The sequence below is a fragment of the Episyrphus balteatus genome, chromosome 2 (assembly GCF_945859705.1).
Source record: "Episyrphus balteatus chromosome 2, idEpiBalt1.1, whole genome shotgun sequence".
In the NCBI taxonomy this organism is placed as follows: domain Eukaryota; kingdom Metazoa; phylum Arthropoda; class Insecta; order Diptera; family Syrphidae; genus Episyrphus; species Episyrphus balteatus.
This window is the reverse complement of record NC_079135.1, coordinates 10,224,550-10,236,720: the sequence shown is the minus strand read 5'-3', so window position 1 is coordinate 10,236,720 and position 12,171 is coordinate 10,224,550. Positions and strand designations below refer to the sequence as shown.

General features: G+C 33.0%; 1 protein-coding gene across 1 annotated transcript; it reads right to left on the bottom strand.

Annotated features, from left to right (window-relative positions):
* Window positions 1-280: 280 nt before the first annotated feature.
* On the bottom strand, window positions 281-8,254 carry LOC129909162 (YTH domain-containing protein 1). Its single transcript, XM_055986160.1, has 3 exons — window positions 8,089-8,254; window positions 7,090-8,012; window positions 281-2,894 (listed from the first exon to the last, which is right to left on the bottom strand). Exons 2-3 carry the CDS (start codon window positions 7,964-7,966, stop codon window positions 1,702-1,704), a joined length of 2,070 nt encoding a protein of 689 aa, XP_055842135.1. The 5' UTR covers window positions 7,967-8,012; window positions 8,089-8,254; the 3' UTR covers window positions 281-1,701.
* Between the last annotated feature and the right edge of the window lie 3,917 nt (window positions 8,255-12,171).

The following is a 12,171-nucleotide window of genomic DNA, read 5'->3' as shown; positions in this document are numbered from 1 at the left end:
AAATAAATCAGCCAAGTTCAAATCTCGCTCGGGCAATTTTCAAATTTAATTGAACATAAGCTATTTAGCACCACTAAAAAGGAGTCTGATGATCGGGTTGGTTCCCGTGAAAAAGCTATAACTGCAGCTTAGGAACAAGGTGGTAACACACACAAGTTGTTGTTGTTCATTCAAAATCTTCAATATAAATTGATTTCACATGCAGCATAACCATGCTTAAACCCCTTCTAACAAATTAATTCATATTTTCATTTTTGTAATTTTTGCAACTTCAGTGTAATTATGCCTGAATATTTAAAGGTAAATAATGATGATATTGATGTGATATGATGTTGCACCTAGTTATTTAAAAAGAAAAGTTACAGTTAAAAAGAAAATGATCTTCTTGCATCTTCGATTATTTTTGATTTGCCTCTACAAAAAAAAAGCTTTAAAACGGTTATTTTCGTCCACTTAACTTAAGTTTGACATCACACACACATACAAATTTAAATTAGTTTGAATAAAAATGTTAAAGGACTCATCTTCTGTCAGTGTGTTTTTTTTTTTGTTTTTTGCTTATTTTGCTCTCATGCTCACACCATTAAAAAAAATTAAGGAACTTTTTTCCAAAATTAGAATAGTTCATAATAACAAATGTACACAATATACACATACAATTAGTGGTGTAAGCTTGGACACGAGAGCACAGCACATTTCAACAGTCTCCACACTTAAAGCAGTGAAGCACAACTCCGTCAAAGAGTTGAAAATATTTGTTTTTTTTTTTTAGCTGCCATTGCTGGTCAGGTCTGAAAGAATACAACAATTAATTATAAATAATTATCAAAACAACAAAAAGTAGTAGACTCAAAAGCTTTTGGAGTTTAAAAAATTAAAGCTTGAATCCATCGAGATTTTTGGTGGGGAAGAAACCATTTTGGATCATTTGATTAAGAAATTGTTCGTTTTTTTTTTAATATTTTAATTTGGTTGGGGTTAATAACACACTTTTTGAGAGAGAGTAACTGTCCAATTGTAATGTCCAGAGAGGGATTTGATTTGAGACTTTCATTTTTCTCTTCTTCTTTTTATCACTTTCACTTTTGATTTTGGATTTTCCATTTTTTTTTCTTTTTTTTTTCAATTAAGCACTTTTTTTCGAGCACTAGGGATTTTTAAAAACCAAAAAAACACAGAGCTTGAAGTTCAAATGGGATCTAGAAAAAAGAAGTCCGTCAGTCCAATTTTTTTTAACCCCCTCCATCAACTGCTCTCTTCATTTCTCTCCACAACACATCGGCAATATATTACAAAAGAACAAAGTTCATATATTTTTTATTTTTTTTTTTTTTTTAATTTTTTGTTTAATTATTTTAATAATCTTATATATTTTAAATAAGTTTGTATTTTAATAAAAGGATTACATTATTATTTTTTTTTTCGCTTGCTTGCTCTTTTGTCACTATGATAAATGGTCAAACTACAATTTGAAAGTTTCAATATAATTAAATAAGATGAAGCATGGTCACTGCATCGTTAGTAGAATAAAATTGTAACAAAAAAAAAATTGTTGGGAGAGTAGTTTGTTATTAACCACTTTAGTACTGAAGATCGGTACGCACACACATATTTATAATTTTAGGTTTTTTTTTTCGTTTTATCTATAATTAGCTGAAATGAAACAAAAACTTATAGAGGGCGCTGTCACTGAGCGATCAGTTAACGGCGCTCTCTATAGCTACTACGATTACTACGATCACGAAACTGGCGATCCCGATCGCTTCCACGGCCACCGCCGCCGCCACCGCGATGGTAGTCACGGCCGCCGCGCTCACGGTTTCTGTTTGTGAAGTCGCGATTACGATAGGGTGGCATGGGTGAAGAAACGTTACCGTTGCTGCTGCTGCTTTTGTGATTGACACCAGGCATCTGCATTCCACCTGAGCCCATTGAGAAGGGATGAACTGTGGGTGGTACACCCATGGGCATGCTAGTTCTGTCTGCGCCGCCGCCACCTTTCCATAGAGGAACGGCTTCGTCATAGGGCGAGTGTTTCTCGTAGCCTCCTGGTGGAGGAGGACGAGTTGGCTGCGGCGGTGGATAGTCCGGCAGCGGAGGGCCATCGTAGTAGCGTACTGGCGGCGGAATTTGCTCATACATGGGTGGAGGCATGTTGGGCGGTGGTAGGGATGCGGGCATGGCTGGTGCACCAGGCATCATATTCGAAAATGGAGGAACAAAAGGCAACGGCGGCAATTGACCGTGCATGGTGCGCATGTAGTCGGCTACATATGCCTCTGCTGCGGCAGCAGATGTCATATACCTTTCCCATGGAGGTACACGATCTGAGCGATTGTAGGGCGACGATGAGCGTTTAAAACTTCCGCCACCCGAGGGAAGAATACCACCACCCATTTTTTGGTGATGACGAGGACCACCACCAGGGATGTAAGGGCGTTTACCACGCATGGGACCACCACCTCCACCACCATAGCCACCGGAATGATGTCCCCTCCCACTGCCACCACCACGCATCGAAGAGAGGCCACGCGTTGGTACCTTATACTGCATTCGGATACCCTTTTCGCGCATCATTTTGGCCGTCTCCTTAGACTTGCGCAATATTGGTGTCATTTCAATGTTTTCATCTTCTGGAAATAGACGACAAAGTTCGGCTCCAACTTTAGGCTCGATTTCTTGGCCATCTCGTCCGATTTTGACGGGTTTGCCATCATTCCAAATATTGTACAAATGCGCTGTACATGTGAATGATAGTTCTTTGCGACAAATCCAATCTAGTTCAAAGACACCACCCAGAGCTTTGACAGAAATGCTAGGTGGCAATACCCAAGCCACTTGAGGGATATCCCGACGAGATTGACCGCTCATGCGAGCAAATCCAGCAAATTTTCCTGGAAAAAAAAGGAAAGAAAAATAGAGATTTAAGTTTAAGGACCTCTTACACGAGGGTGCTTTTTTTATTTTTTTGTTTTTAATTTCTAGGTTTACAAGCAAAATATTGTTCTAGACAGTTGTTATTGTAATTCTTAGAATTGCCTTAAAATAGTAATTTGCAGTTTTTATTGGCTTGTTTTTAGTGTTTGTTGTCACTAAACACAAATTGGAAGTTTTTTAACAATATTTTTTCGCTAAAACTGGTGCTTGCATAACCAATTTTTTTCTAAAGCCAGTAGTGTAATCAAATATTCGTATAGAAAGTGTTTAAAGCTAACAGTGATTTTTGTTTTATGTTTCAATTAAACATGCATTTAAAAGAAAATCTATGCCTAACTTTATTTTCCATTTAAATTGAATTAGAACATAAAAAAAAAAAACAAAATTTCCAAAAAAGTGGTTTCTTCTGTATATCGTTATTTTCTATTAAAATTTGTTATTTTGTTTACTTTTTTCAATTCAAGTAGCTACATATGAGTCGTTATATTTGAAAGTGGTATAAGTCACATTTTGCATTCTTTTACATAAATATCAATTTTTTATATCAAAAACTAGTAACGAGTATCTAACGCATCCATTGACTCTAATACTTTGTTTAGAAAAGCAATACTGTTTTGTTGCGGTTAATTTTAAAGGCAACTTATAGTTTTTTTTACGTGGACTTATACCACTTTCAAATATAATGGCTCATATAAGTAAATGACACCGAAAAATGTGAGCTATTTTGGCAAAAACTTTAAAAATTGGGCAGCAAGATGTATTTTTTCTCTGGGCCTAATAATAATTTTTTTACATTATACTGTACATACACAAAAGCATAGTATTTAAAAGGATTTTTTTCTAAGCATTGAAAAGCTTATAATCCAGTCAAATAAGGGTTTAACCTCGGAATGAATGTTAGTAGAAATTTTTTTTGCTCAATATCTTCCTTTTGCCATTCTATAACATATCTCAAAAGTCTAGAAAAATCTCATGTCCGCTTGTCGCGATTTCAAGGTCAAATCGCGAAATGGAGATTTTCAAAATTAGCAAAAATAGGCTATGGTATTATATACACATATGATACATAATTTCAAGGTATTTTTTAATGCTGATTCCAAAAAATCTAAAATCAAGACAATCTGACGTCTCTGGAAAAAGTTATACCTGTTTTTCATCTGTCAACTCATATTATTATAACAGTTTCAAACTTACTGCCGAAAAACCCTAAAAAGTTATGGTAGATGAACCAAATTTTGCATGAAGATTTAAGAATCCATCATTATTAAAAATCAAAACAATCCATTACAAAAAATATACATACCTACGAAATAATGGTATTTTTTTATGGAGGGTCAAATTTTAGGATATGCACTAAAGAAGATTCTTGTTCATCTTAGGAATAAGTGCTAATAGGCTAATTTTTTCATTTTAATTGTTTTTTGGATATTCTTTAACTACCCTCAAAAATTTAAAAAAATCTCATGTCCGCAAGTCCTAATTTTCTTGGTTTGAAAATAAGGTGCAGATTTTAAAAAATTAATAAGAGAAGTTTAAATTTTTATATGTATACCAACATAAGCGACATGATTTAAAGGTATTTTCTAACATTTATTCCAACAAAACTCACAAACAAGTCAACCTGACCATCCCTGAAAAGTAATGCACCTTATTCATGTTGATCTGACACAAATATCTGAAGTGTAGTTTTTCAATTTTTTAAAATCTGCACCTTATCTTCAAACCAAGAAAATTAGGACTTGCGGACATGAGATTTTTTTAGATTTTTGAGGGTAGTTAAAGAATATCAAAAAAAAAATTAAAATGAAAAAATTATCTTATTAGCACATATTCCTAAGATGAACAAGAATCTTCTTTAGTACATATCCTAAAATTTGCCCCTCCATCAAAAAATACCATTATTTCGTAGGTATATATATTTTTTGTAATGGATTGTTTTGATTTTTAATAATGATGGATTCTAAAATCTTCATGCAAAATTTGGTTCATCTACCATAACTTTTAAGGTTTTTTCGGCAGTAAGTTTGCAACTGTTATAATAATATGAGTTGACAGATGAAAAACAGGTATAACTTTTTCCAGAGACGTCATATTGTCTTGATTTTAGATTTTTTGGAATCAGCATTAAAAAATACCTTGAAATCATGTATTATATGTGTATATAATACCATAGCCTATTTTTGCTAATTTTGAAAATCTCCATTTCGCGATTTGACCTTGAAATCGCGACAAGCGGACATGAGATTTTTCTAGACTTTTGAGATATGTTATAGAATGGCAAAAGGAAGATATTGAGCAAAAAAAATTTCTACTAACATTCATTCCGAGATTTACCCCTTTTTTCTCCTTATTTGACTGTATTATTAGTATATTTTTGTGTTTTTGATTGTGACAATATTCTATAGATAGCCGAAATCAAAAAATATAAAAAGTTAAAATGCAATCAACACCCTAGTTAAGATTACTTAATAAGTTTTGTAAGGTGAAGGCTATAAGTATTCTTCTTCGTCCTCTACCTCTATTCTTTAACTTTCTCACTGATGATATATTAGCTGTGTTTTATTTTCATCATGATCTAGATCAGATCATTGTTTTTATTAGATTTACAACAAAAGTAGGATTTTGTTTTGTTATTGTGTCGCAAATAAATTCATGTTCTGATCTGGATCACGAGGAAAATAAAACACAGCTATTATTAAATTGTAAACAAAAAAACAATTTTTCATAAAACTGACATTTGTGCATAATTTTAATAATAAAAGTAATGAACGAAATTCACTGGTCCACTGTTAGAAAATACTGTTCTCATTAAACGCCGCATAGAGTTGGACTTTCTTATTCTTTACAATCCGATGCACGCTTATGTATTTATGTCTTAAAAACATTAATTTTATAACAAAGTTTTGGGAGTAGGTATGTATATAAGAAAATAAGATTTTAGTTGATGTACTTTTTTAATGATCCGCTTGTTGGGAAAGCGGAAGGCAACTGAACTTGGTAGAAAATTAATTTTCACAACTTTTTAACAATATCCAAAAAAATGTTTATGAAACTTTATAGATATGGATGCATTTTTCACATTTTTGGGATAGGTAGGTTCATATTTATTTAAGCGTTTGTTAAAATTTTCTACAAAAAAATTTATAAAATTTTAACTATTTCAGTTCAGTTAACCTATAATAATTTAGGTATGGCGTTTTTCTAATTTTATTTCAGAGTAGATCACGGAACTGTCAAAAAAAAATCTTTTGTTTTTTAGCTCAGATCTATCAGAGCACAAATTTTTTTTAAGCTCTGAGCTTCATCGATTTGCTCAGAATAAAACGACCGAGCAAATCGAACAAAATGCTGAGCAAAGCAAACTTCACTTATTTTTTTGTGGTTTTATAGAAACGAAACACATACAAATTAAAATTGAATAACAAGACAATTGGGGGTGTTCTTTAATAAAACAGAAAAAAATTAAGTTTTATATAAAATCACAGTTGAGCGCTCAGGTATGTTTCATAATTAAATATGAGCGCTCACAGAGAGAATATTGTTCTGATCGCTCAGATAATTCTCTTAGGAGCTGTAGTGTTTTAGATTTTTATACCTACCTAACTACATCCGTAGGTGCTATTTTTTTTTAGTTTTTTTTTTTATCACATGAGTTTATTAAAATTATAAAATTATTGGTTAATCATCATTGTTATTACCGACTTCCAAAAAGGAGGAGGTATTCAATTCGTCTGTATTTTTTTTCTGTTTCAATTTTACTATGCTTTTTTGGAAAATAAAAAAAAATGAGTAGGTGGTGTAAAAACAAGGAATCAAAGTGTTAAATGAGATCTAGAAATCATCAGAGATGAGTTTTTTGATATAGTTTTTTTAGACATTAACACAAAGTTTTTTTCATTCTTTAAAGGCTTCATTTTTGTCTTATCCGAACAAATCATAGCATTTAAACTATAAACCAAAAAAATCACCGATAAATCTATAAAATTAAAGAAGTTGGTAACATTTTGGGTCAATATCAAATCTATTTCTTAATCCTTTGTAGATATTCAGTTCAGTGTAGTTTTATTTTTAAAGTAAATTTCTGATAAAAATTTATAAAGTTCAGTACGATAAATTAAAACAAGACAATAACAAATAAATCAACATACTCACCACTCTCATTTACAGAGAAAATCAACAAAACATTGCGCGACTCCTTGAATGCCTGATTCAAATTCGCTTCATTCTGCGGCAGTGTCGACCACACATTCTTCGACTTGGACAGTGCAACATTGTCAGCATTATTCGATTTAATCAAAAAGAATCTAGTATCCCTAAAGAGATAATTCAATTTCGTCATATAGTCATAAGACTTGGAAGAAGAACTCTTCGCGGGTTTCCCATCCCCAGCACTACTGCCACTAGTATTATTTTCATTGCTAGTGCTACGCTTCCTACGCTTCCCAACATCACTGTCGCTACTCCCCGACCGACTTCGGCTGCGACTCACACTCTTGCTTTTACTGCGACTGCGTGACTTACTCTTGCTTTTGCTAGCAGTGCGACCATTTCGCTTGTCCAATTTGTCATTGTGGTCACTATCGCTGTCGCTACTAGCAGGCTCGATTTTGGGTTTCTTCAAAGTGATGGTAGTTTTTTTCTCAATCGAGGCAGACCTCTTCTCCGAGTTGTCTTTGGTGGTCTTGGCTGAGTTTTCGCTAGTTTTAAGTTTTTTAGCTTTTTGATTGGAAGCTGCTGACGCCGATGACTTAGCTTTGGATCGTTCACGTTTATTACGATTACCATCTTTAGCATTACCAACTTTATTACCACCTCCTGCCCCTCCGGCACCACGCCTGCTTTTCGGTCCACCTACCGACGAATCTGCGGTACTCACTGAACTTATACTTGGTTGGGATGCCGAACTACTTGAACTTGCAGCAGATGCTTCACTGCGAGTATCAAATGAATCCTCGAAATCCTGCAATTCTTCAGCTATATCAGCTTCATTTTCGTCGAGACCGAGGTTGACGGCATCGAGATCGGCCATTTTTGTCGGTTTCGGTTTTTTTTCTCTGTCGCTTCTTTTGTATACGCTAAGGGCAAATTATTGGGAAATGATTTTGCAAATAAGTGATTGAAAATGATGTTGAAAATGGTTGTGGGGAGTACCTTTTAGTTTTGTAGTTGTCTATTCATTAATTTACAATTTATTTGATTAGTTTTTTTATGATTTTATGGACAAATTACACGTTAAAAATGTAGAATGATTTTTTTGTACCCGCACACACACTTCAGAAAAAATTTTTTTATATGATTTTAATTTTGTGGAGGGGGTGTGTGTGCCGCTGTCAGGAATTGGAACAAGAGTGATGCCAATTCTACTTTAATCGAAATGGAATGAAAATGAAATTTAATGGACGAATTCAATGAAAAAATAAGAACATTTTGTTTGTGAATGAATTCTAAAGGCTTAACTACATACACCACTTTTTGAAAAAGTACAAAAGTGAAAATATTTTTTTTCTGGCTAGCGCAATTGTTTTGTGAAAAAGAGTTTACAAATTGTTTATTAGACCAAAAAATAAGCTTTTTGCATCATTTGTTTGAATTTTGAGGGCCGAAAAACTATACAAAAATGCGTTTGAAAATTTTCACTTTTGTACTTTTTCACTTTTTGAGCCAATGTAGTTAAGGCTTTAAGGCCGTGTGTGAATTGCGTTAAATAGTTAACACCGTGTAAAATTTTTGACACTATTGAGGTTAATAAAAAATTTTCACCTGTTAAAAATTTATTGGGCTCTGGGACCTGTGCCTACGTTCTGTAACTCTCGCATCGAGAAATTTCTCGCATGAAACACGCAAATCGGAACAAAAATAATGTGAATCGACACAAAAATCATTTTCTCACATTCGTTTGTTTCTATAAACAAAATTTTCTCGCCTTGAAACATTTCTGAATCAAAATGCTTGACAGACTGGAAAAATGTGAATAAAACTGTGTCTGTAAGAAAATTATCGAGATAATTTCTCGAGTTAAATTTTTTTTGCAGGTGGGTTTGTTTTTTTTTTTTTATTAAAAAGGAGTTTTATGGCAGAAAAGAGGCAGAGAAAAATATTAAACAATAAGCCATACAGTTGAAATTTTTTTGTTCACCTCAATAGTGTCAAAAATTTTATACGGTGTTAACTATTTAACGCAATTCACAAACGGCCTAAGAACCAAAGAAGTGCTTTTTACATGAAAAACTTTACCATGGTTTTATTATGACCAATAAAACCCATATAGATCATGATTACAAAATAAAACAATCTGGATAAATATGGAAGCAGTTCACCCTTTTCTGGCAAACCTCACAAGTATTCACAAAAACCTTATAAGGTGATCATAACTCGATTTTGGAAAGATTTATTTCCCACAAACTTCTTTCAAGCTAAAGTACAACTTGTGAGTTGTGACCTCCTTCAAAGCAGATCACAACTTCGAAAGTTTTTGTGATGAGGAAACCTCACAAAATCAAGTTCAGCTCATCTTGTGAGGTTCTTTTGTGACTTGTGAGGTTTGCCAAAACAGGGCTGTGATCCGAAATCGGAGTTAAATTCCTGTACCAAGGCTGACCCACGTTTTTACAACTGGTCCTTTAAGCCATAAAGCCACCGCCGTATAGTTAGCAGCGAGTTTTCACGATTTTCAAAAATTTTGATGCAAATAATTAGGTGAGAATTAGGTGAAATTTGGTTAACGAATTTTAGAATTTGGTGAATCCTAGTTTAAAAGTTATTAACAATTTAAGGTTTGGCGTATAGTTAGCAAACGATAGTAACAAAAATAGGGTTTTTTGGTATCAATCGATCGGAAATCGCTTTGTGAAATTTGGTTAATCAGTTTTAGAATTTGGTGAATCATAGTTTAATAAATAATTAACAAAATGTGAAAAAAATGACAGTTCTATAAACAATTACAATTTACACACATATTTAACGTTACGCGACGTAATGTTATGTAACGTAGTAAAATCTGTCATACACGTACACAAAACCAACACACATGAAACAAAATCTGTCCCAAACAACGTCAAAATTTTTGACAGCCCATAATTAATTTCACATTTTTTCCCGCGTTTCTTTCTATTTAAACAAAAAAAGGAAAAGTTCTCTTATTTAATCGACATGTAACTTTTATGTACATCCTAAATATACATATGTATATTTTTTGTTAATTATTCGTTCTCCTTTTATGCTAAGTGCTAAAACCTACGGAACTTATCCATCGTTGGTTGTGTTAAATGCATTTAGGTGCTTCAGAAAAAAAGAGTCCAATAGACTTATATATTGTAAGCCGCCATCATCAGTTTTTGTTTTTATTTATAAACAAATCTTAAGCATTTTCTTAAGGGAAAAACAAAAAAGAAGATTTTAAATGATGGCCAACAGAATCATTCAATTACATATGTGCAAGCTATCCTGGACTTTAGGCTGCAAGGGTTGAGTAAGTAGTATTGCGATAAGGTGAAGTACGTCTTATGCTGATTGTACCATATTATATATATATATATACAAATAACATTTTATTATAGTGAGCGTATCAAGCAGATGCCAGAGGTGCGTTCTTTTTCTAACAATAGTTAACTATTGTTAACAATCGTTAACTTTTGTCGTTCCTAAACTACAAAATAGTTACGATTTGTAACTATTTGACAGATGAACATCGTTCCTAAACTCGTTTTGAAGTGTCAAATAGTTACAAATCGTAACTATTTCCAACTCACCTCCATCATATAAGTTGAACATTCATGAGATTGTTGATGTGTCAAAGTGTATGTTTTGTTTACAAAACAAACTCAAAGATTTTTTTTCTTTTGGAAAAAAGCGGAAAAAATGAAAATAAAAAGAGAGTTTTGTAATTTTTTGATGAAAGATAATTTATTGTGAATAAAAAACAATTTTTTTTGTTATAATAATGGAAATAAAAGTATTCTCAAAAGAAATTTAGCTGGTGGTTTGACAGTCTAACAATCTCTAACAATAAATCGTTCCTAAATGATTTGTAAAAAATCCAACGATTTCTAACAATGGCACTTCAACAATAATTTTTGACATAACAACGATCGTTGACTATTGTTAGTAAAAGAACGCACCTCAGGCCAAAGAAGATTAATATGAAAGTGCAACGAAACGAAAAATCAACGACGTGCTCTAGTCTTAACAGTAATCAAGCAATTTGATGATCAAAATACACTCAGATGCTCTACATCGCTGACAATTTACCTAATTTCCATATGTTCCAGATGCGCCCCTCTGATCTGATTTATCAAATCTGTAAGCCACATTCAAAGAATGTCAAACCTGCTGAAAATGCAGACTATATTCTTGAAGACCATGAGGAAGATCCACATGTTTTCTTTAAACGTTTACCGAGGATATTGGCGACATTTGGAAACGTATAACGTCAGTGTGGGCGTGTATACTGAAACAGTATTTGAAAGATATGTACGCCGTACAGGCTGAGGAGACGGTAAAATATCAAATAACACAAACATTTTACAAAAAATTGTTACGACGAAAACAGTGCATAATTTCAATTGCAGAAATTAAGGAATTGGTCATAAAATCAAGTGATGTCTGTTTAAATCCAGAAGATGAGAAAGATTTATTTATATGTATGTATGTTCTTTATGATAAATGTAAAAGAATTTATTCTCTTTTAGTTTTTCAGTTTAAAAAACTTATACATAAGTTTGGTCCAGATGATGCATATCTGCTCTTGATAAAGAAAAAAATAAACATGATCAAGCTGGTGAGAGTAGTATAGGAGCAAGAGCGGGCAGTGCGACAACGCCACATGTAAATAGTGTTAATCATACGATGGTTTCAAGACCATCCCAAAGCAAGGGTAGTCAAAGAATGTTGTCTTTGTGATTTGCTTTCACAAGTTATTTTTTTTATCGATAGAATGCAACAAAAAATTCTTTCCTATAATCTTTCCTATTTTCTATTCCTTCTGACTTGTGCCGTGCAGCATGCATTTAAAAGACCTTAGGTCCTACAAGCATATAGTCAAAATTATTATTGTTAATGCTCCTGGAGTCAGGTGCTTCTATTAATAAAGTACCTACAAAAATTTAATATTATTTTCAAATGCAAAGTTTTCAACATTTTAATTCTTATAGGTATTTGACAAAAATGTTTGTCAGATCTATGCTTAAACTAATCAAAATTGCACCTCCTTGCTAGCATGCCTTCATTACACGGCCA

Bases quoted from the DNA above. Each gene is read 5' to 3' on its own strand.
- LOC129909162 (XM_055986160.1), bottom strand. From the start codon at position 7,966: ATGGCCGATCTCGATGCCGTCAACCTCGGTCTCGACGAAAATGAAGCT. The intron at 2,895-7,089 runs GTGAGTATGTTG...TTTTTTTTCCAG, and splicing joins TTTCTCTGTAAATGAGAGTG to GAAAATTTGCTGGATTTGCT.